Raw genomic sequence first — 26,241 nt, forward strand, 5'->3', positions numbered from 1 at the left:
GTGTGTGTGGGTAAAGCAGGCTTACAGTAGTAATCCTCTTCACAGACACCCATCTGACTAGCAACAGGACGGGGCTCAGACAGACACACACATGCATGCGCACACACACACACTGAAAGGGTTTATTAGAAGGAAATCTATTTTGTTTTGTCTGGTTTTTAGAAATACAGTGGGTCATAAATAGGCCTTCATCTCTAATCGCATACTCAGTCCAATCCTCTGATATCTAAGATGTCTGAGTGAAGTTGTAATCTTCCAGTACGTGTGTTCATTCCCGCAGGTGTGGCACCGAATTCTTTGTGCGATTGTTTGATACATTACATGCCTTTTCTTTTATCAGCCATTAAAATGAGGAAGCTCCTCCAGGAAGCTGGATCCTCTGTTGACTTTATTGGTTCCTGAAATTTGTCATTACTGCTTCCCGGCTGTGATGTCAGTCGATTAATGACAGAGAGGAAGAGGGACATTCATCCCAAAATAACTCAGGAAAAGCAGACAATTTGAAAAAAGGCATAATGAGCCTGTAAGAGCAGAGACAGTGAGTTATGACTCTGTCACAGTCTGACTCATGTTGTCTCACAGGGAAATGCTTTTACGATCCACGACATGACATTTAAGTCCTTCTGTGACATAAAGTGGAGCCTCTGTTGACTTCGCTTATAATGAAGAGACAACGTTCTTCACCAAGACTACATTAAAAAGGGTTTTAGAGAATTGACATGTGGATCCATTCACATAATCCAATTTTGGATTATGAGCGAAACAAACAAACAGAAAAAAACTCCATATAAAACTGAATGAAACCACCACAAACCAAATAGGTAAAACATAGATTGAACAAAGAATGTTATTTGTACTTTTTTTTTTTATTTTGGCATTTCTTTGTTTTGCATTTATATTAAGCAAAGTGCATCTTATTTTCTTTTTCTCATCAACACATTGCACAATACATAAATAATGATGCATATAAAACGTCTTCATATTTACAATTAATAATATATTTATATATAACATAAAATACATTTTCGCTTCTTATTTTATTTAATTAAATCTTCGTCATTTATTAAACAAAGTCCGTCAGAATTTTATACTTTCTTCTTCTTTTAAAACTTTTTTTTTTCTCTCTTTGAACCTCTGGAACAAAAAAGGACAGTGGGTGTAGTCTGTTCGTGAGGGGGCAGAAGAGGCCAGGAGGGTGAAGAAGAGGAAGGCTGCTGCTATCGGGTGTTGAAAATGACTTCCAACCAGCACGGGCAGCTACTGATGAACTGTCTGGTGTAGCACTGTCCCCAGCCTTTCACAAAGCTTATCTGCACCGTGAAGCCTGTGCGAGGCTGCTGAGTGAACTCGTGGTCGTTCGGCCTCTGCAGGCTGCCGGCCTTGTCATAGTCAAAAGCTTTAATGGAGAAACCGGGGAACACCTTGTGCACCAGCAGCGTGCGCGAGTCCGGGTTGTCCAGTGTGGCCGACTTAATGAAGATGGGGTAGCAGCTGCGGTTGTAGACCCACACCCCGTCTGGCTCACGCGTCAGCTGGATGCCATAGCCGATCTTGGCCCGCACCATCTGCACCAGCTGGGACTTGTTGTCGGAGCAGAGCTGGCCCAGGCAGAAGCCGTTCCCCTGAGGTAGATCATAGAAGATGTCCAGAGAAGGCTCCTGGACTGAGTAGAGGCGCCCGACGCGTGTCTTCTCCTCCCAGTATGCCACCACGCACCAATGGGCCCGCTCTCCAGACTCCTGCAACGCCAGGGAATCTGAAGGAGGAAACAGAGAAAGAAGGAGATGGTTAGACCTTTGGGAAGGCACACAGGAACGACATGATGACACTGAAACATCAGACCATAAAGTAAAGAAAGAGAGTAGAGGGTGGGGATCAGTGCAGGAGGCAGTGATGAGGGACATCTGAGCAGAAATATCTTTCTAAACTATTATGAAATTACTCAAACATTGCTGCTTCTCTACAACTTCTTCCTTATCCCCGTTTTGGGAAATGGAGAATGTGCTTTAGTCGAGAGCCAAAGCTAAACCGTCATCCTCAATTTCTGCCATACAGGAAAACCATGTTGGAATTCCTGGACTTCAGACAAGAGAAGCAACTCAGAGACACTGGCAGGCAAGTGTCCACACGCAGTACAATATTTGTCTAGGCATTAAATGCTTATCTTCTGTCTGGCTCACTGTATTTTTGTAGCAGCGCGGCCAACAATGTACTGACGTCAACCGACCGTCCCGATCATCTCTCGACAGCAACATGCTTCACCCCGCTAGAGGAAATTAGAGACCATCTTTGAATTTGTGTCTCACAAAGTCGGGGCCGCAGTTACCGAGCAACAGCAACAAGACGAGGGACTTTCACATGGACACATAAACCATCCGCTGTCTATGGTCGAGCACATGGTGTTTAGCTGCCGAGCGAGGCAGGCCGTTAACTCTCAAACCCTGGTGTCTGAATCGTTGACAAGCTAGGCCTCTCCAGTCTAAAGTTTCCCCTGAGCGTAAAAGAAGTGTAGCATTGGCCATGCTCCAGTTTCCACCCCCCACCTCACCTCCTCCCTCTCCTGTCTCCCTTTAGTGTGCCTCCTGCGCCGTCCCTCTCCCCCCTTCATATCTCTATTCCACAGAAATCTGGCTCCCAGCTACTCCCAGCTAGAAAAGTAGGAGCCAGTCAGGCGCAAGGGAAATAGAGGGAGACAGAGAGAGCGCGAGAGGAAAGAAAGAGGGGGCGGGGTGGGGAAGAGAAGGAATGCTTTTCACATATTTTGACTGTTACTTTTGCAACTTTGCTTCCTCTCCTGATTTTTAAGCGTCTCTTGTGCTTTTAAGGTCATCACCTAATTGCTGCAACTTCTATCAACTGCTCAGTAATCTTTCATACTTCCTCTCCTCTCCGTCTCAACACCCACCCACACACACACACACACACACGCACACGCACACGCACACTCAAATCCAGCCTCGATGAAAGACACATTCAAGGGTTAAGAAAGTTTGAAGAGGGGAAATATATGTGAGGGAAAAAAAATGAACAGAGCCCCTCTCAGAGCCATTTCAGTTGCCCCCATCCTTCCCATCCGACCCCAACCTACAACCCCCCCCCAGCCCCCCTCCTTTCCTCGTTTCATCCTGCGGTAGCTGTGAGTGTAACCGGTAATTTGGAAGGTCCCGTCTGAGACAAACTGCAACGTTAATGCGGCAGGATCTCTGTCAGCCCGAGCGGACTCACCGCGGCCTGTCATTAGCCTTCATTAGACGCAGGGAGAAGGAGGAAAAAAGGGAAGAAAAAGACAACACTAGGAGAAGAGAGACAGAAACAGAGAGGGGGGGGGGGGGTACTGAAAGCATGCCTTCCGTAAAACAAGAGGGGCTGTGTTCTTTGAAGTCGGTCAGAGCCGAGCCTCGGGGAGTTTATCGTAAATCCGTCCTCATGAGGTGCTGGGGGAAACTAAGTACCCAGCTATCTACCCTCAACCAAATGCACGGGAAAAAAAAAAAGCATCTATGTTTGAGATTAGAGACAGAAAGCGTCTTTTTGTATCTCAGGCTGATGTCAAACAGAGTCCGATTCTGGCCAGGGCTTTGCTCTCAGGACTGCTTTACATGTACGTACAGAAACACTCAGGGTTGATAAGAAGAGGCACGCGTTGGACTTTCTTAACAGCTGACAGAGAGCCTGCTGGTGGAGCTCACCTGTGGGGCCCTGTGTGTGTGTTTGTTATTGCTGAGAGAGACAGGGCCTGGCGTCAGAGGTCATTAGAGCGGCTGCCTGTCTGAGCCTGTCATTGCAGCCTGAAAACACCCTGCTATTCAGGACTACACTAACTGCCCCGCTTCCCCTCCCTCGCCGCCTCTCCTCTCTTCTCCTCCTCTCAGAACCTCTGACTGTGGGTAAGTGAGAACCACAGAGCAGGGAAAAGAGAGGGAAGGATAAAAGCAAAGGGTTGAGGAGAGACAGAAAAACAACAGAGGAACATATGATGGGCAGTAGAAAGGGTCAACTAGTAAAGCAGTGATGTTAAAAGTATTCAGACACTTCCCTCAAGTAAGAGTTGCAACACCACAGTGTAGAAATACTATGTTACAAGCGCCATCTTGCCAAAGACAGATGAAAAAAGGATGGTGACGAACAATAATCATCCAAGATAATCTGACTTTTAGTTCCTAGTAACAGTCAAGCTCCAGAAAACACTGGATCCTGCATTTACCCTCTTCTGCAAGACCCTCCCTGACTGGCAAATGTCAACGTCTTCCAAAATCCATTTCACACAGACCTTCTGTTGTACATTTAAAATCTCCAGGAGCATATATCTGATGACAACACTATGACATCATCAGGGGGTTATTTTCTCAGACTTCCTCCAGAGCCATAGAGGACATCATACGACTGGATGAGAAGCCCTCCTCATGTAGGTGGACTGCCCCTTTAACATTAAGCTAATTTTAACCAATTTCTGAATTTATAATGTAACTACAGCTGTAAATGAACTAAAGAGGAGTAAAAAAAATAGAGTATTTCAATCCGAGCGTGACAGCAGCTACCCTGAATTCTTCCCATTCCTCCGCAATTGGATAAAAAAACTGACTGAAAACTAATCTGAGGGGGAGTCCATCGAGACAATGACAAAAATAAATCTATCTGCAGGATTCTGTCCAGCTCAGACTAACCTCACAGGTAAACAAAACCAAACTTTTTTCTGTTCAGTACATCAGCAGAGAGACAGCGAGACAGGCAGACTCCACCATCTGCGGGGCGCAGCCCTGTGAAGAGTATGTTCACAGCTTGTCCTGACAGCAGATGAGCTTACACCTCATGAGTAATGCTGCCCAACACAGAACCACACACGCACATATAAACACACACACTAATGTGAGTGGCCCCGTATCAACACACCTTGTTCCAAGTGCAAGGCTCATTTAACTGAATTTTAATTTTTAACACATCGTGTGCTTGTGTGTGTCTCTGTATGTGCGTGCGAGGTGTCTGCTGCTTGAGCTCCTCATATTACAGTCTGACACTATTTCAGGTGCTTCTCGCATAGGTGTATGCGTGTGTGTCAGACAGTGTCGTCAGACTGTCTGCGCCGAGTCAGTCTGTCCTTGGAGCGGCGCTTTTCCATCAGCTCCGGCCACTGAACACTTAGAGGGCTGTCTGTAGTCTCTGTCTGTACATCTGTCTGTGTGTCTGTCTGCTTTCTGGATGTCTGCCTATCGAAGCATTAGTCCGTCTATCTGTCTGCCGCCCCACCTGCTCATCTGCTCTGCGGCCTTTCAGCCCATGTGTCTCAGGCTTCTCCTCACTGGAGATAAGCTGGCTAGCTGGCAGCCTGAGGCCATCTGTCAGCCCGGCCCTTTCTGCTCTGCTCTGCCTCTGTCAGTCGCCTGCTGCTGGTCTGTCCCATTCTGGCCTGTCCCATGGGGTCTACACATAACCCCCATCCGAGAAGGAGAGATAAAATGTTGATAGATCATTGCAGAGATACTGGAGCAGACTGGTGTGGAGTGCATCATGTGATCGTGGACGATAATAATGATAACAGGCCTTTTTTTTTTTTTTTTTGCAATGTAAGAAATTGCGAGAAGCAGCTGGCGAGAGCTAATGTGGATGTTAGCCATTAGCAACACTGTGCAAACAAAAACAGCATATTGCACCCATGTTTTTTAGACATTTAATGGATGATCAGATTATGGTCTGCGTGGAAGGGAGGGGGGCTCAGGCCACGCTTCAAAGAAATCCGTCAACGTAAATAAATGCGTGCAAACCATTTAAACCATAGCAAAAGGAGGGAATATTTGGCAAATAGACACACACACTGCTAGCTCCCCTGTGGATTTTTAATGGTCCTACGGTCTTTAAGAGTGGACGCCACGCTAGCTGAGACAATTGGACTTGGTTGAAGGGAGGAGGGACGGCTGAAAGGTGGGGGAGGGGCAATGAGAGACTTGGTGCTTCTCTCAGGGCCAGAAACGCAGTCTGGAAAGGTTAATCATTACCACTGTCTGACTCCACACACACACACACACACACACACACACACACACACACACACACACACACACACACACACACACACACACACACACACACACACACACACACACACACACACACACACACACACACACACCAGGTCGCTACTATTCTTAGAAGTCAACACAGTCACAGAGTAGCACGCCTACACGCTCATGAACACACACACAATTTTCAACCTTCAGGCCTGGACACAACACTATCAACATCAGTAAATAGTGAGTAGGCTCCTGAGAACTGTCTTGTATCGATCCCTGAGAGCTCTCTCTCTCTCTCTCTCTCTCTGTGTGTGTGCCTCTCTCAGCTCAGACGTGTAATGACCCTGTCGTCAGACACACACAAGGCAGCTGAAGAGAGGAATGAGGAAGACGTGAAGGAAACAGCTCAAGGGGGGAAGGAAGGACTCTTCACGGTGCCTTATTTTCTAAGTCAACACCCTCTCTCGAGCCGGGGAAAGTCTATTCCAAAGGTCAAGGGTCACCCTGGAGGCATTCCTTTTGTTCCCTCTGCCATGCCGTATATACTCAACCTCCTGAGTATGTGTGTGATTGTGACTGTAATGAAAGCCTGTGCATTTCTCACAAAAATATTTGGTCTCATTGATATTTTGAGTTAATGCAAGTTAGAGTCCTCAACAGCAGGTTTATTGTCTTCACTTCACTGTCATTTGCGGCAAGAAATTCAATGACAGGTGACCCCTTCAGAAAGAAAAGGTTAGCCAGTGAAGACTGTCCTTGTCTCACATCAATACAACTCCACAGCCTTGCAAATTTAAGCAAAGTTTATGCTAGTAGCGGCTAGTGTAGCCTCGAGCTGCTAGCTTCAAGCAGAGATGAGGAGTGGGCTACAGAGGTCTGGTTACCTCACTTTCTAACTTAAAAAAAGGAAGAAGAAAAAAAAAGGGTTTTTTTCTTATCTTCAGCCCCAACTGACATTGCCTCAAGTAATGTTCATGCACCTCCCTCTGGGGCCACAAAAGGTTTTATGCAACTTTTTTCACATATGCACTAGTATGTGAACCTGTAAACAGACTTTGATGCGTAAAATCGGTGCAGTTTCCCTTAAGGTTCGGTCACAAGGCAGAAAACAGTTTTCATTCATTTTATGAAGCAGCAAATGTGTGCTGGCTGTGCCTGATTTTCCCTATTAAAATACAACTTTTGCAAGACAACTAGTTTGAAGAGGAAATGACATATCGTTCAGCCCCAGTAGATAAATAAACAGACAGATTGATGGTAGTGGGTTTAGTAGGTGACACAGGAAGTGCCTCTTTAGAATGGCAGGCTATGTAAGAAGATGTTAAGTCCTTCTTCCTTTTCAAGAAACCAAAATAAGCCCTGATGGCAGGAAAACCACACAGGGGAGTGGCACAGTTTCGCTATCTACAGATCTGACTCCTTGCAGAAACACAGATAGAGAGAATGAGTTGCAGACACGCCATCTCTAACATGAACCATCCGGCCACAACCGGGAGAAGATAAGGAGGAGAAATGGCGCATGTTTTCCTAATGTGTCCATCTACAGTATAATTTTCTCTGAGTGGAAGTTTCTGCTATAATTACACGATCCACATGTCTCGATGTCCCTCAGGAATGGTGTTTTTCCTCAGTCGGAGATAAAATGGAAGAAGGTATCATAATTAATTTGGGGTGAATCTTCCATTTGCATCCTTCTCATCACAAAACTTTTTGGACATTCTGTATCCCTGTAGCACCTCCCTCCTTCTCCTGCAGAGTTATTATTCAAACACTTCATCGTGCTGACCCCCGCACACACACCATCCGCTGCAGCCCAGATTTCCCAAGGTGACAGGACAAATAAACACTAGCTAGTTGGATACAGGGTGCCAGGCTGGCCGTAATGATGTCATCATCTCACTTTTGCAAACACACAAGTCAGAAGATCACCCGCAGGTTCTGCATCTCAAAGCCATGCACACACACACACACACACACACACACACACACACACACACACACACACACACACACACACACACACACACAGTGCTATGGGCAGATGGACAGACAAGTGAAACAATCACCCACATTGTTGTGGCACTGAGACACCGTGGGAACTAAATAATACAGGCACCGCAAACAGACAGGGAGACAACCAGCAGAGCCAGTTGTGTGCGGTCTCAGCCTTTGTTGTGCTGTTCCTCTGTTATTAATAATTATTATCCTCTAGATGCTAGATGTCCGTGAATGCGTGCGTGTGTGTGTGTGTGTGTGTGGTTATGCCAGCGCTATGGTCTGTGATAGAGATGTACCTACTGACAGAGCTGAGATAAAAAGACACACGCACACCCCTCATACACCAAAGACAAAGTGACTACATGAATGAGCAGGAAGGAGGGTGGAGACAGCCGCCATGTGTGTCACACTAGATATCTGACACACACACACCCACACATATACACACACACGCACACGCACACACACACACAGGTTTACAGGAATGTGTCTCCACTTATTTCCATTTTCATCTTTATCCTGCTGAAGAGGGGTGGGGGTGTGTGGGATGTGTGGGGTTGTCCCTCCCTTCCTCGTTCGCCTTCGCGCGCACACACACACACTCTTTCTCTCTTTTATATCTTCATACATTGAGGTAATGTCAAAATCCACTTCCACAGAGTGACTGCAAACCAAAACAATGTTCATCTTGTTCTGGGCTTCCCTCCAGCTCTGGCTCGGTGCCAAATCTGCATAGCCCACCTTCCAATCAACGGGCTATGCTAAGGTAGGCAAATGTTTTCAACTGTAAATGTTATCTTGATGCTACGCTAAGAACAAGATGGCATTAAGCATCTGAAGAAAAATCTTCAGAAAAACCATGCAAGCTAGGCATGCTTTCCCCTATCCTCTCCTCTCTTTTTCCCTCTCTCCATCCTCCACTGTCTCCACGTGCTGTTTTTTCGATTTGTGCAGCATAATGACACAGGGTGGGGAACAGAGGACGGCCAAAACCAAAATTAAGTCCCTTGCCAAGAGGCGGCTTGGCTGCCGCGCAAGGAGAGGAAGTGGGGAGTAATGAGAGATCCTGGCCCGGCACGGAGCGGCCCGGCTCTGCTCTGCTCTACTCGCTGGCTAACACGCAGCCTCCAAATTACAGAGAACAGAGCAGAGCTGCCGGCCATCTCTCCCTCCACCCAAAGCCGCCATCTTCTCTCCCTCTTCATTTTTTCCTCTTACTATTCAAGCAAGGGAAAAAAAAATAACAAAAAGAAAATCGAGATTCAACCAAAATAGAGACAGTTTTATGGTGTTCGTTTTCTCTTAAGAACATCTCCGTAGCGCGTCACCTGGCTGTAACAGTCGATATATACATTTATATCCGTCTAGAAGTACAACAAATGTTCAGTTTCTTTCTCTCTTTCTTATTTTACTCCCTCCCTTCTTTCTGGTTGGTGCACTCCAGTGTTTGTTTTCCGTCAAGATGAGGCCTCGGCAGCCTCCCTGTCCGCTCGCCTTTTCCTCAAAGACATGAGGTCATATCCTGCGCAGCCCTTTCCTTTCCCTGCTAACCCAAACAAGGCAGGAATGCAGAGAGAGAGAGAGAGAGAGAGAGAGAGAGAGAGAGAGAGAGAGAGAGAGAGAGAGAGAGAGAGAGAGAGACTGAGAGTGCTCTGTTCTGAGATGAGCTGTAGACTGCTTTCCAAAAAAAAAAAAAAAATCTAAGATAGTGTCTTAGGTATTACATTGGTAATAAACAAATTCAAAACAACAGACAGGCCTTTTCTCTCACTGGGCTTGGACCAAAAATGGGCTGTTTCTGCGAGGCCATTCCATATGACAGCAGAACTAGCTTGATTTAATGAAGCGAGATGCCAGGACTAAATTTAATCTCTGTCAGAGCCCCTGATGAAGGTTATACCTCCAGCCGATTCACTGGATGACTAATTGACTGACTGATGGGCTGGCCGACTGTCTGTCGAGTGAGGTGACTGGCTGGTGGTATAAGAATACAACTCAGCCTAAATTTAACCTGCAGTGGGAGGAAGCGCCTGTGTGACAGTCGGCCGTGCGCCAGGGCTCGCACCAGGTCACTCTATCTGTGTGTATGTATTGGTGTGTGTGTGTGTGTGTGTGTGTTTGTGTGTGTGGGTGTCACCACTGCCCGAATGGATCCTCTTACACACAGGCACTCTGGGTCAGTCCCTGATGGCACCAGCAGGCATGCCACCAACACACACGCGTACGCACACACACACACACATCAATGCTACACATCCAATAAGAGCATGGCACAAACAGACGTCTATAACTCACCTCTTAAGAGGAGTTAATGAATATATGTAACACACTAAAGCTGGGCATTGATCCTCAGTGCTTCCTTTAACTAAATCTGTCCAAGTGACCAAATATCAAAACTATGAAGAGCAGAAAACTTGCATGGAGTGTCTGGTCAGGTTCATAATCCTGTTTACTTGCTCTTTGACCAGGTAGTTCCAGACTCGGTTCAGAATTTGGCCAATTTTGAATAATGGAAAGTTTTTGTACAGCTGCTTGTATTTAGACAACATTCGAGAACATTTGGATTCTTTTTTTTTTTTTTTCAATAAATGTACATTTGTCAAACTATTGTTTCAGTATCAGGACCAGATACCGTTACCTGAGCTGCTCATATACTTGACGACTTAAGGATGTCACTAACAAGTTTAAATATTACTTAACACAGATCCCCAACCAACAAATCCAGCGTCCTGCTAACCCCGACCTGAGCTCCCATTTCCAAATCTCTCTCTTGATCTTTCTCTTCATTTCCTGGGTGAACCTAAACCCCTGAGCTAAGCCCTCACCCCAGCTCAAACCGAGATCAGAACCCCGACACCCAGCTCCAGGCCTCCGGCCATCGACCCTCCTCTCCTCTCCAATGCTCTCTGCTCCGCTCTGTTCCAAGCTGATGACGTGAGCCAGCGAGAGGAGCTTTGGAGCTGGTAGCCTGGCAGGCAGCCTAGTTTGCATTTGCGCTTGTCGCTGTCGCAGCTCACTTAACTCCTTCCAGCCTGGATGGCCTCAGCTTTCCGAGATGGAGAGAAGGATGTTTTCTTTAACCTCATATCATCAGTTCTGTCTTAACTATGTTTTCTGGATGAAAGGGGATTTTCTTCTTTGTGCCTTTTTGCTCTTGCTAAGGTCTGACTCCAAAGCAGGGCCTCAGCTGCTCTACCAATACACTTTTTCTGAAAGTCGACAAGCACTGAATTATTCCACTATAATGCAAAAAGACCTAACAGTGTAACTCTCGCTGACTGCAAGTCTTTGCCACCCTCCTTCCCTCAACGCCACCCTCCTCTCTCTTCCTTCTTCCTCTCTGTAAATATGTCTGGAGAAGAACATAAAAAGGGCAGAGTGAGTGAATTAGAAGGTCAGTGGCGGGCCTCTGGGAGAGCCATGTTTCTTTTGTCAGGGCCCCAGAGGGAGGGAGCAAAGGAGGGAAGCAGGGAGGGAGGGATTGTGAGGAAGGGGAAAGGAGGAATCAAGCCACATTTTTTTTTCCTTGGCTTGCCAGGGAAATCATGAGGGCAGAGCGCTTCGGCCATCCCGCCCCAGCCTTTCTACCTCTACTGCTTTTACAGAGGGGGCCCATTCACTGGAGCGCTGGCCGCCGCTGCCATGTCATCCTCGCCAGGAAGGAAAACAGGGGAGGAGGAGGAGGAGGAGGAGGGGCAGCATGTACGCTTAACTGAGGGAGGGAAGGAGTAAGGGAGGGAGCATGGGGGCGCCTGTTAAGACACCAGTTCTTGGGTTTCACAGTTTGAACTCGGTCTAAAATGTGTCTTTACTTAATGCACACAGGGAGGACTTTAATGTCCATCTGGGGGTCTGGAGGAGGAGGAGGAGGAGGAGGAGGAGGAGGAGGAGGAGGAGGAGAGGTTGATTTTTGGTTCCTCTGTTCTGTTTAGCACTGCTCCAATCTCTTCTCCCATCTAAGGACACACACACACACACACACACACACACACACACACACACACATACATACATGCAGGCAGGCTAACCCCTCCATCCCCCTACCACCAAACAAAGGAGGGGGAAAAATGGGCAGTGAACACCAACTGACATAAAACAGGCTTTAAAGGCCCAGTAATGAGAACCATCTGAGGCAAAGGAAAGCAGAGAACAGCACCAAGCAATCTCAAGCAGTGGAGAGCAAACTCTCGCACTCGCGGACACCATCTTGCTCTTTAGCCTGCGGACAGGGTGCTGGGTAAGGAAGGCAACGCTGCCAAAGGGGATTATGGGAGAAAAGCTGAGGAAGCCCGAAACACGTCCTGCATGAGAGATGGAAGAAAGAAAGGCGCCTGTGTCTCGTTCTTATCCACACAGAGAGCCCAGAGGAGAGTTAACTGTCTACAAAGACGTCCCCTGTACGCACAAACACACCCAAACAAACACTCGCATGTCAGTTGAAGCCGCTTTTTCTCCCCACAATACCGCACGCACAGAGCATATTCTTCTCCAAACAACGGTTGAGCGTGTTTGTCTTCCATTACAACATAACACGGAAAGGGATGAGAGGGAATCGAGAGAGGAAGAGGAGAAGAGAGGAGCGTTGTTCAAAGAGCCAGGAGGGAGGAATTTATGTGAATGTGGGAGAAATACACCACCCTCCTTCACTGGCTTTTTTTATTACAGAGGGGAAGCAGGGGCCCCCACAATCACTGCCTCATCACAAGTACGGAGGGGAGATGGGTGTGCATGTTGGGAGGAATGCACAGGACAAGGAAAAGAAAACAGAAGAGGAAAATAATATGGCTGGTAAAGGAGATGAACAGTAGACAATTGGTTGTTTAAATAGGAAGCGTATTGGTAGGGATATTTACCTGAAAGCCCCACAGGGGCCGAGTATGTCGTTCCCCCAGTATCACTGGATGAAGGTCCAGAGTCTGGAGAATCTAATGGAGAGAGAGAGCGAGGGAGAGTTTGAATTAGTACTGTGTGTCTGTGTCTGTGTGTCTGTGTGTGTGTGTTCCTGTGTGCGAATGCCTGTGTGTGTGTGAGGAGAGAAGGCAAAGCAGCAGCTGTGAGGCCGTCAATCACTCCAGTGAAATCAATGCCTAATGAAGACGCTGACGACGAAGCTCACACTCACACACACACACACATACACACACACAGAAGACTTACAGTGGAGAGTTTCTTACACCCCTGATAATCCCCCATAATCCACTGCTTCAGGAGGAACGTTAGCCCCACATCTCTGCATAGACGAGCTGCTGATCTGGAAAGGGCTGTATTCTCTTTGCTAATGACTGAGGCGAGAGTTTGGGCTGGAGACTGATCCCTGCTCAATAACCAAACACAAATCGAATACTTGAAAACTGTAAGTACAACACTTTGTGTTCTGGGTGTCCTCTAATAGCCATTCAAATTCAACTCTGTGAGAAAGAGCTGAAAAATACACATAAAATTTGATGCCTACAAGCCAAATCAGAAATCGCTGTACCCAAACAAAAAGTTGGAATTCAAAATTTCAGCAGGAGACACTCCATACTAGCAAAAACAATGAGGCACACAGAGCTTTGAAACGGCCTTGGAAGCAGCTCACCATAGATTTTCTTAACGGCGCACTAGCAGGCAAACAAGAGAGAAAAACTAGTCATTTTCTCTCGCCCTCTCTTTGCATTTGAATACTTAACTCCCACTAAGACTTGTAATGTCGACTAGTTTCAACATGACACCTGAATGGGGCTTTAACAAAACGGAGTGGAGCAACACGGCGCTGGGAGAAGGCTAGCTCTGCTGCAGAGCTGCTGCTGCTGGAAGCTTGGTATTCACTAATGATACATTCCTTTTGCCGCACGTCAACGCTTCCCTACACCTAGCATCCATTGAACCACAGCGTGTGGTGGTGGTCACCTCCTCTCCGACTGGATTATGACTCTAAAGTGCAGTTTGTCTGGTCGTTATATTGTAAAAGGAACATACACATAACTGTTGCATTCAACCCTAAAAAATGCTGAAGAAACTGAAGAAATAAAAGATGATTCCCGCCACACAGCATGCGGGGGTTCAGAAATCCACATATGCTGAGGAGGAGGAGGAGGGAGGTGCTTCTGTTGAATACTTCCTCTCTCTAGCAAACAGATCGTCTCATTGGCCTCCTGTTTGACCGAGCATAGCTGCAGGAGCAATGAAGTAATTAATTAACAGCGACCAGAGCGGTTTCACTGCGAGTCCTACTCCCCGCCACCCTGCCCCATCCGGACGCGGCCCGTGCTGCTGCGGTCGCAGTAACGAGATGCACGGGCATAGCCCAGCCTGCCTCGCTTTCATTGGTTGCCAGCAGCCAGTTCACAGCTGACCACAGGGCTGAGGGGGCATCAGAGAGAAAGAGCTAAACAGTGTGTGATTTATATTCCCCACAGCTGAAACAAGGTAGCGTTTTACGTCTGGGCTGCTTTCATATTGACCGCTGCTGCTGGAGCGGACAGGCACCCTGACACATATAACCCCACTTCCTGCTCACTGGAGTCATAAACCCATCATCATAAAATACATCGCTCTTCCGCTTCATGCAGATTTTTACAGCGTTTAATTGCCGTCTAAAAGTTAACTATGCAGATTTTCTGAATGTCATGATGATTTAACACAGCCCTATACAAAGCAAATGCAAAGAATGGTATAGAAAATTGGAATAGCTTGCAGTAATGGGAAGGAGTTGATGACTGACAGCTCCCTGAGGCAGTGGGGAAAAACCCCTGTCTTTCTGCATGATAAGCTCATCTGTCTTCTGTGCATGTGAGTGTGCGTGTGTGCCCTCCAGCCTGCCCCATTGTCCTGGTAATATATGTTGTCTTTCAGCCCCATTCGCCAATACAGACAGACAGACAGGCGGACTCTTTGATTAACCACAACTGCAGCTGCACTGACTGAATGCAACCAAACAAGGAAATAGTTTGACAGGTGAGGCCGAGACTGTTGCACTGTTTCACTTGAATTATGAAAAACATGATTTTAAAGAAAGACATATTCACAAAACGTATGAAACCCTCTACTTAAGAGAGACAAGCGACCTGATGATATTTTCCTTGTCTTGTACTGTTCTTGTTGGCAACGTTTAATTCCGCCACACGGTCACGCCAATGTAATTTTTTTTTTTTTTTTTTCTTCAGTTTGCTCTGAATAGGGAAACAGGGCGGTAACACGGGTTGAATAATCACTTCCGCTGTCTGCATCCATCTTGCATTTCCTATTTACCTTCTTGTTTCCTTTCATCACAGGAAAGTCTCCAAATGAACCCACTAGCTCTACCCTGAGACGGACGTCACAGCAGCAGATCGGATCAGTTCGAGTCAAGTATAAAGAAGATTTCACTCAACATTTTTTTGGATCAATGTTTGCTCCCATTTAAGGTTTTGGAAATGTTTTTCAGGTAAAACAATATCGCTAAAGCCTGGTAAATACAGATGACAAAGACGGGAGGGGGGGGGGTTCTTTGAAGAACCACAGCTGCAGCTGCAATGACTTCCTATTGTTTCCACTCACTGAAAGCCACTTTCTCCTTCTCCTGACTAACTAGGTGGCTGGTGGGCCGACTGGTCATTGTTTAACTCGGAGCTTTTCCTGCACTGACAGACTGCCAGACAGGGGTAAATGAGCAACTACGTGAGGGAGAGAGATTCAGAAAATTTAAAAACGGAGGCGTTGACAGTCCCACATTTGGTCTATGCATTTATATCTTTGTCACAATTTCTGTGACATGAAAAGAAGCTGTTGCACAGAGTAAAAAGGAACTCATCTCCTCCTCTTCCTCCCCAGTCTCGCACTATTCTGGGTATAGCCTGAAATTTAACACACTTCAAAACCGACTTAATAGGCGATGACATAACCCGATGCCACTTTCTGGCACCAGGGAATAGGATGACAACCACAGCAGCATGTGGAGTCTGGCACAGGTGGAGGGAGAAAACAATTAAACTAAACCAAAGCTTGTTACGAAAAAGAAGAAAAAAACAAAACAATTGGAAGATCATACGCAAATGCCCCCCCTTAGTCCCTAAAACAAAACACATCCAAACAGAGATGTGGGACTGTGACACACACACCACGCACACACACCACGCACACACACGCGCACACACACACAAGCCCTCAACCTTAATCATTTGATTAATTCAGCTGATAAAGGCTGGCTGGCTCCAGAGACGCCGCTGTCTGTCTGTTTCTCTCCCTGCGATTCACAATAGATAGATGGACACACAAACAAACACACGCACACAAGTCCCTCTCAGACACACACACACACACACACACACACACACACACACACACACACACACAATGTGCCACTGGTGACGTGCCAGTCAGTCTATAGCTGGTATCTCAACTTTGTGCTGCTTTGCCCTGGCTGCCAGCCATGCTAGAACTGCCCAGCCAGCCAGGCGTGCCACTCCACTGCTATCATAAATCACAACATAACATGGAGCCATTTCCTACACACACACACACACACACACACACACACACACACACACACACACACACACACACACACACACACACACACAAATGCACTGCAGGGGTAGTGTGTAAGACTATATGCAATATAATTTCAGACAACACATAAGCATTCATGAATACAAGATGGCTTTTTAGATGTGTAGAAAATAGTGGTTCAGTCTAAAATATATGTATGTGTGTATTTATAAATGTAGATTGAGCTCACCTGGTGGTTTAAGATAGTCCATGGGATAGCGCGAATATGGAGGAGGAGGAGACTCTGCATGTGGGGAAAAAAGAGAAGCAGAGCATAAGGAAAAACAAGGGAGAGATCTAAACTTTATGATAAGAGTTGTCATTCTTCAGGGAAACGGGGTTTGTTTCTGTCAGCTCAGCCTGGAGAGGCAGGCGGTGAGGCCGGCCGGGCGGCTATTGCCTTTCATTGGCAGGCAGATAAACAGGGGGCCGCCTGGCGCCAGGAGGGCCACTATCAGCGTCTAGGACAAACTGAGATACGGGCCTCTTTTGGCCCAGGACGCCAAGCAAGCACACACACACACAAGCTCTGGAAACTTCAGCGTGGAAAGACTGTAAAGCCCTGGCTGAGTCGCTTTGCACTTTGGAAATGCCAATTGTGAAATGTTGAAATGCCAGAAAGGCTGTTTGTTTGAAAAGCGGGGCTTTGATGAAGTTGAAAATATCCTCATTTAAGATGAAACAAACAACTCATAAGTGCTTTGGCACCTTTTAAAGCGCCAAAAAAACAACATGTTGTTAAGCTTGGGTCGCAGCCTAATTAACCGATCTCTATTAAGAAATCAACACATGTAACATTTAAAAACACACTCACAATTATAGGAGAAAAAAAGGACATTTAGTGGAAGGGGAACCTGTGATGTAACTATTTTAATGTAACTTGCCAAATTAAAATCTAATGACACAACAGTGCCGAAAAGATGAAGAGGACCACTTGGCACGCTTTCCACTTCGGTCAAGTTTGACCTTATGGAAACTCAAGACAACTGTGCCAAGAGAGGTGATGTCATTTGAATTAGGCTAATTAGTCTTTTAAGAGCCAATTCTTTGACATAATGTCACGGTGTCTGAATTTGTACTTGATTCAAAATGAGGCCCGACCACCAGAGAATTAAACGCAATTTCAGAACTTTTGTTGTGAAGATGAGGTTATTAAAATAATCCAGCTCACCGAGTTCACAAAGCCTGCTCATGTGGTGCGGGTTGCAGCAAACGAGCTCTGGGTTGATTTTCCCGTAGGATTCACAGCAAGACAGCCTCTTCAGCTCCGAGGAATGCCTGAGGTCCGGCCACCTGAACACTTTGTAGAGCAGCATGGGGAGAGAGTAAGACTGTTGACCCACTTTGGCGTCCACTTTGCTGGGCAGGAGCAAGCAGGGGCTTCGGGCACCCCCCTTGGACTCCACCGCCTGCAAAAGCACCTCTAATTGTTTCTCTTTGATCTTTTTCAGTATCGAGTGGGTCAACGCCTTCAATTCAGCCTCCGACCCGGCGTTGGACTTGGCCACCTTTGTCGTTTTGCCCATGCAGCAGCCCCCGGAGCCATGCGTCCCTCCTCTATCCGCCTCCCCGTCGCCCTCCACGGGCGCACGGCTCCTCCAGAGTCGCCGGACGAGCCCCGATCGTTTGGTCCTAAACATGCGGGACGAAAAGAGGGTTCCCCGGCTAAAAAACGAGCATGGTGTCCGCAAATCATGAAGATTCCGGGATCCGAGTCCAGGCAATGACAAGCAGCCTGAGAAAATACGGTGGAAAAACTGGGAGCTGGATAAGCAGAGGAAGTCTGTAGCATACGCCAGTCTCTTTTGCCTTCTCCTGCAGACTAGATCACCGAAAAGCAGTCGAGGTTCACGGGACAGTCAGCTTTTCCTCTGGGGATAAATAACCATCACCCCCGGGCGTTTAAGACTAGGCTATAAAACTGAGTCTAGCAGCCTGTACACCTCTATAGCGGCAGGGGAAATGTGCTACAACACAGAAGCATGTAGCCTCAGTGTGTTACAATTATTCACTTGGTGATGTGCAGCCTAGCGCACATCTGAACTGACCCCTTTTAAAACACACTCCGTGTTGATTTTCAGCTAATAAACAGTCAAAACATCTTTGTGAGCGCATTAGCTGTAGTGGAAACGAGACAAACTGGGCCCTAATTAAGCCTAAACGCGATCACAATTATCCCATGAAAACCGAAGCTTGCCGCTGTGTCTTCAAGAGCATTAATCCACAAAATCCTTGATCCGACTGCACAGAGTAGGGCTCTCTCCACCAGGCTTGCGGAGCTTCTTTTTTTTTTTTTCTTTTTTTTTTTATCCGTTATCGTCTACATATGCCACTCGTCTGCAGAGGATGTGGTCTGCTGGCAGGAATGAGTCTCGTCCAAAGAGCCAGGGATCAAATCCAGGACCGAATCTCTAACCCGAGTTGAGTTGCGTTTGAAAAGCCAGAGAGAAAGCGAGAGAGACCCTCGGGTTACACGTCCACGCACTGAAGCCTTGTAACCTATTTTAGTTGGCGAATCCCTCAAAATAAAATAATCCAACCTCGTATCTCGCACGAAGTTTCCGCGTCTGAGTGTGGAAGAAAGCGAGCCGACGAGTGATTTCGAGGGGGGTTAGAAGGCTCTCTGTCTGTAAATGAGGCGGATGGTTTGGGTGCCCTTGCTCCGTCTCCAGTCTCCAGTGCGCATTGACGCGCCCGGTCACGTGTGTGTCTAGACACCCTGTCGCTTAAAAGAAATGTGATTGTGTTGCGCAAACAACAGATCAAGCAGAGCCCACGGCGCACACACACACACACACACACACACACACACACACACACACACACACACACACAGGCACGCACACACGTATACGCACACACACATACACACACAAAAAGAAGTAGAAAAGTTAAAATTTTCCCAGAAAAAGTTGACAAAGTGTAAAGTTGAGAATGGGAGCAGGGGAGTTGTGAAACTATGGCAGTGAGGCCAAAAGATACAAACTCTCGATGAAAGTCATTTCTGTTACACTTTTGAATGTTAAATAAATGGCAAACGTGATGAATAAAAATTAGTTTAGGCAATTTGTTTGTCTTATTAAATCATCTTTTCCCCACTCATTCACCTCATTCAGTGAGCTTTAATGGCATGACAATTAAGAAAAAAGAGGTAAAAACCTAAATATTTGCAACTTTTGTCTTTATCCCTCAGTTGCCTGATGTGTTTGATGAGTATTTTATTAGCAGTTTATTCATATTAAGTCGACATGTATGTTAGAGGTGTGTATTAACGGAGCTGGAAATCAGTCAAACTGATGTTGTGCTTTCAATTTTCCGCTCAAAATCTCAAACATCTTTGTTATTGTCATGTTAATCACCCAGAGTAGTTTTGCTTGTTTTAATACGGTGGGCTTTTTGCCCTGTGTGCAGCCTTTTAGGCCCTATTCACCCCTGCTAACCAAATGGCTGTTAAGGTTTTAACTGTAGGCCTACTCGCAAGGGATTATGGTTACAGGACTGTAGATAAGGTCATCTCCTGCAAGCGAATCAGTCCAGAGAGAGAGCACTTGTGTTTGCATTGAAGTGAAATTGTACCTGCAAGACAGAACTTAGGGAAAAGAACCCGATTCTCAGCATGTCCGAAACGGGGATGGGAGCGCGCTGCTGCCGCCCTCTGGACGTTTAGCTTTCAGGTGGGACACACACACACACACACACACACACACACACACACACACACACACACACACACACACACACACACACACACACACACACACACACACACACACACACAGTTTGTCTGTCTTAATTATCAACACAACAGTTTCCACCCAGTATTTATCCAGTAGAACCTTTCCAGTAGCCGAGGATCAATTTCCTTTCTTGCCCAACAGTAGTTGTGTAACAGTATGTGGCCATTTTATTATTGTTTTTTCTAAATCTATATTTATTGTGATTGGTACAAGGGTTTGTTTTGAGCTATTGACAATATCACATGCAGTCTAAGAGACAAAGCCATAAAGACATTTAAGTGAGGCAGTTTAGCCTGCTATTTCTTTTTTATAGTTATACATGGCCTAAAACTATAATAAAAAAAGGGGCAATGAAAATGTTTTGACAACACTGGCCGCGCTGTTGTCAGATTCAATTTATTAGCACTGATGTATACTGAATTGTAAGACCCAAACCAGAACCGTATGAAAGACACCAAACTGTGCAGAAATAATATAATTTTAAACAACAGAAGCATCTGTGGCTGCAGCCTCTCAGACCTCAGACACTCCCAGCGTCCTTCAGTCACTCTGTGCTGCATTAACATGAATACGGGATACATAAGCATTTTTGTGAAATGTATGTGCGTGTCTCCTCAGCGTTCCCCAGACAGACAGTATCCAGGGGAGGAGGTGCAGGCAGCAGTATGTTAATGTGCCGGTGAGCCAGTGTCGCTGCAGGGCGGGGGGGGGGGGGGGGGGGGGGGGGGGGGGCTGATGATGAGACGTGAGGGGGTCGGAGGACGGAAGGGAGTGTGTGTGTGTGTGTGTGTATGGGGGTAGTCAATAGCTCATCCCCGCATTGTCCCAGGATCCCCCACTGGCGCCGAGCAAGAGCGCAACGCAAGAGCCCAAACGGTGCAGGGGACTGCGCCGCTTTTAAGGTAGTCTGGAAGCAATCAGTCAGGGGGAAAGGTCTGTCAGAGGGATCGTAGAAGTGACTGCAGACGCACACTACCCCCACCCCCCACTCCCTCCCTCCGTCTCCCTGCCCTTCCTTTTGTGTGTGTGTGTGTGTGTGTGTGTGTGTGAGACTATTCTCCAGACTCCAGGAAGTAGCCAAATTTATCTAACTGTTTTCCATTTCAGTCCGGCTGGAAGAGTGTCTGCATTTTAGTCTGCGCCAACGTGCAAGACAGGATTTTATTCAATATTTAGCAGCATGACGTTTGAGCCACAACGCTTGTGTCTTTACTAATTTCAAACTCCAACTTGCATTAAGTAAAACTGACTAATATTAAATGGTGCAAGCAGCTGCATGGGCCAATAATATGGCCTGGTGTTGAGGCCTATGGCTGAATCCCAGGGACTGTGGGATGTGAACATTATTGTTGCAGTGAGGGGAGCTGCACTTAATGGGCTACTCTGTAAAACAGGAAAGTCCTCAGCATGGTTATTAATGTTTTCTTTCAACCCACCTCTTGACTTTGAGAAAAGCTGCAACACCCTCTATCCAGCAAGTAACACTTCTATTTTTATATCTTGTTTAATTATATGCCCCAGTTTAAACTGCAATGTCTTAATCGAACTTCTAATGTCACAAATGTATGTATTAATAAAACACTGGCATAGAGACAGAACTGTTGTCCTCTGCATATGGTGGGACGAAATGAACAAATAAAATACACTCCCCCACTCTCCCAAAACAGTCAGACTACCCTACCTTCATCCAAAAGAAAAATTAAAATAGTCTCCCCCCCCGCCCTACAAATAATTTTTGTATATAGTCCCAGCTGGGTGATATGACATTACATCCCTTAGGATAATATAAATTAGTCAATGGTTAGAGATTTTGTCTGAGTTTATATCGAGGTATCTCTACCTTTGATATATCTAGCTTTAGGACATTATGGACAATTGGCTTAATTGGCTTTTTGGCATTTTTGCATTGATGTGATGTAGTACCTTGATTTGTCAGATATTGTTTTGTTTGCTGGATTTGCAAAACAAATGTAATTCCTACCTGGTTATTTGATCCATTCACTGTTTCACCATTTATCTTTCCAGAAAATGTACTATATCACGATCTATATCAAAATTATAATTCATTTATTTTCATAGACTACAAACTGTAGCCTTAGTATCTGCTTATATTGTGTATTACCAGGACTTTCTTTCCACACATTTTTTTCCCATTAAAAATAAATAATCCCACAAGGTTTGATACACTTAAGTTCTATAACACTGAGTGAGAAATCCTCACTTTAGTCTGTCATGTGGTCCACACAGCTGATTCAACAGTGGGCGTGCAATGGGGTAAAACAGCATTATAGATAAAGACGGATGATTAATATTCTAGATAGCAGTCCTGGCCTTTACTATAATTTATTGACACAGTGACTGCTTCCAGACAAGGGGCCATGCATATGCAATTAAAGAGGCTTATTCTATTTGAACCACAGTGCTCAGAACAGGGTGAAGATGGCACACAGGGAGCTTGTCATTGCTAAGATAAGAACAATAAAAATAAGAAAACTTTAATTAAAAAGATAGGAGACTTTTTTCACCACTTGCACATCTGATAGCTTGTCAGGAAAGAGCAAAAACACCCACACTGGTAAATGTCACTGCATAATTAAAATATAAAAATTCCTGGGGGGGAAAGTGAGAAGCCTTACAATATTAGCCGTGGATTTACCTGTCTCACACTCGTTTTAGCCGGCTGGCCTTTCAGTGAATTATGACTAGAGGTCAGAGGTTTTCACTTTCACTTTTCTCTATTCTTTCTAAAAAGGAAATTAATGAGTTTTATTCCCGAGTCAGAATATTTAGTCAAGATTTGTCTTGATAGTTTCCCCTGAAGGTGAAAGTGAGTATAATATAATCTGACCTGACAGCAAAAAGCTGCCACTGGCAGCTGGGGATGAAGCCCACAAAGGTCTAAAAGCTCATTTTGTGAGTTCACAAAGTTAAACAATACTGTAAGGTAGAACAGAGAAGCTCCAGAAAAGCAGTAGGGCTAACAATTACTTTCATCATCAATTGTTTGGACTGTAAAATCTCTGAAATCCCAGAAAATAGTAAAAAGCCCAACAATGTGGCTTTTTGCCTGACGTACACTTCAAACTCAAAAATATCCAGTTTATTATCACATAAGACAATAAAAGCAACAAATACCCCCAAGTGAGCTGCTGGAACTAAGGAATATTTGCCATTTACTTTTCTGTCCGTTGACCAGTTCACCATTCGACTGTTTCATCTTAAAAAAAGCAATAAAATGTGGTATCAAAATGAAATATATAGTAATATCCCCAGACTATAAAAACATTTCCATTTAAAAGCAAGGCCACATCTCATAGGATCTCAGTGATTTTGTGACATGCTAAATTTAAAATGTACACTTGCTGAGCAGCTAATACCGCTTATGAATTATTAATCAAAAAAGAGCAAAACACACGATCAAAAAGTAATTCTAGAAGGTGCTGGATGCAAATAAACCCCAAACATTCAGTCAAATAAGCCTACACGCCAGCAGGTCCTGTTGTTAAGTGTTATTTAAACGCTGACAGCCTTAAAAACATGTACAGTCACAATCTCTACATGATTCATAGAAATACACAGCATTGGCAAATTGAATAATAAATCTATTACATGTGTTATCAAGTGTTACCTGTAAATACAATTCAAGTATGCCCTTATCTTCCAATATGACCGGAAACATGAAGCAAATTAGCAACATACTGTCATATGAAATCAAATGAAGGAATGCAAAGGTCTGTGTCCTAAGGCAGTTCCCTCCCAAAGGGTTTGCAAAAATAGATCTGAGATGATTAATAATGTAAAAGAAAAAAATGTTTCTGCTATGCAAATTCACTTTTCCCCAGTCTCCCTTCCTTCATTGTGAAGAAACCCTCTGCAGGCCTCGAAAAAACTTTTCAAATGAAACAACATGAGAGGGCAACATCACTCTCACTGAACCGCTCGCAGCTCATAGATGGCCTGTGACAAGGGCTTGTGGAGAGGCACCGCAAGGCACTGAAAGAAGTAATGGCACATTTATCCTCTTACAAATAAAGAGTTTAGTTCATAAAAAAAAAAAAACCTCACCCGTGCTTAGTTCAGTACATAAAGGGTTTAGCTGTATGACCGGTAGCTTATACCTTATGTTGCAAACAGTAGATAGATACTGCTGTGGAACTGACATCAGACAGTAACCTTTGTGACTTTATGACTCTTCTCTGCTTGTGCTCATGTTACACAAAGTTTTGTTATTGCGACACAGCCAAAGTTAGCATTAACAGCTGTTTACTTACCGGTCTAGAAGAAATGTTGCAAGTTCAGCATCAGACTTCAGTCTTTCACTCTCCAAGAGCTGTCTCCAGAGGTGGAAGGCAACTGCGATGCTAATTCTTGTATCACTTCTTTTCTTCTACTGAAGTTAGCATGCTAACCAGCTAGCCCAGGTCCATGTAGTCACTTTTCGATAGCGAAAAACTGTAGCCTCCAGTCTGCCATGAAGATGTAGCGCTGCTCAGAGGGTGAATTATAACTTCTTTTATTATGGAGACACAATGAATCACAAAGTCAAACAAGTAATAAACACTGTAACTCTCCAGTAGACATGTTTGCTGTTTCCTTTTTGGAGCTTCAAACACTCTGGTGAAACAATTTAATCCAACAGCAATTTTTATTAATTTTGATTCTTTCACCAGTTCAGCCTCTTTCAAACAAGTCATTATGATTTACAAATTTTCATACTACAAACCTTACAGGGAACAGTTCAAACTTCAGCATCAACTGACAACAGTTCATTATGTTGTATGAGAGATGGAAGCTGGAATAGAAACATATCCCCAGCCCGCACACAGTAGCCAGTAAATAAAAAGAAACACCTTAATACAATATTAATTACTTCAATCTATCCGAACTTTTCAAATGGATCAAATTGAAACTGGTGTATTGTGATGCATCAATGGATGTTTTATATCCCTATGTACCCCCATCATACATTTACATAGTAGTTAAAAATTAATAGGTAGCCAACCATCACAAGTAATTATAACATACTGGGAAGTGGCTGGTTGAAACAGTCATGAATATACCAAGACTTTTAATTCATATCTTCCTCTCTGCAAGATCATTTCTTTACCGGGTCATCATATTTTGAATGTGTTTTCTCTTATTTAAGAGGTTTTGGTGAAAAGAAACCTTTTCAGTGTGGGATTCATGTCTAAAAGCTGTTGTTTGATAAAACTTTCCCCAGTGGAGGGTACAGAGAAGGTCATTTTACATTCACGTTTCTTTAGCCTGGTTTTGTGCAGGGATTCAATTTGTGACATTTTATCGAAGTAGCTGGAGGACTCAGTGACCCATTTCCCTTTATAGGCCATTAGAGTGAAACAATTTTGAAGATCTGCATACGTGTAAGTGGACTACATACAAGAGAGCCAAGGCCAAATGGTGATAGCAATGTCAGTCAGTCTCTTTGTCCATCCAACACTTTGGTCCAGAAAAAGATATCTCAAACCTAACGGTGAGACAAAAAGCATCACAATGCACTGGGCTTTGAAATGTAATAAGCACATTCATGCTCTCCAGAGGATACACTTTAACAAGCTACGAGCTTTCTTCTTAGTTCAAATTTGGACAAAAATGTTAACTTTGAACAAAAAACATATTAAACAGCCCCATTACTGTTTAAAGGAGCTATTTCTAAGTTTTCCTATTGCTATATAGCCAGCGTTAGCATTAACAGCTGTTTACTTACCAGTCTAGAGGAAACGTTGCGAGTTCAGCATCAAACTTTATTCTTTTATTCTCCAAGAACTGTCTCCAACGGGGGACCAAAGTTTCATGGCAATCCATCCAATTTTCACTTAAAGCCAAGAACTGTATCCTGCTGATCGCATAAGAGGAAAAGGGGGATCACCAAAATTATCAGGATTCATCTTATGGGGACCATAAACGGCAAAATTCAATCTATCCAATAGTTGTTGAGACATTTCAGTCTGGACCAAAGTGGTGGACCAACAGAC

The 26,241-nt window shown here is 45.0% G+C and overlaps 1 protein-coding gene across 1 annotated transcript; it reads right to left on the minus strand.

The window, feature by feature from the left end:
* Positions 1–845: 845 nt before the first annotated feature.
* Positions 846–19,230, minus strand: smad7 (SMAD family member 7). The gene is made up of 4 exons (XM_056403472.1): positions 17,683–19,230; positions 16,702–16,755; positions 12,857–12,928; positions 846–1,756 (listed from the first exon to the last, which is right to left on the minus strand). The coding sequence occupies exons 1-4, from the start codon at positions 18,149–18,151 to the stop codon at positions 1,218–1,220; spliced, it is 1,134 nt and encodes a 377-aa protein (XP_056259447.1). The 5' UTR covers positions 18,152–19,230; the 3' UTR covers positions 846–1,217.
* Positions 19,231–26,241: the final 7,011 nt, after the last annotated feature.

This window comes from Seriola aureovittata, chromosome 18 (assembly GCF_021018895.1).
Source record: "Seriola aureovittata isolate HTS-2021-v1 ecotype China chromosome 18, ASM2101889v1, whole genome shotgun sequence".
NCBI classification, from domain to species: Eukaryota; Metazoa; Chordata; class Actinopteri; order Carangiformes; family Carangidae; genus Seriola; species Seriola aureovittata.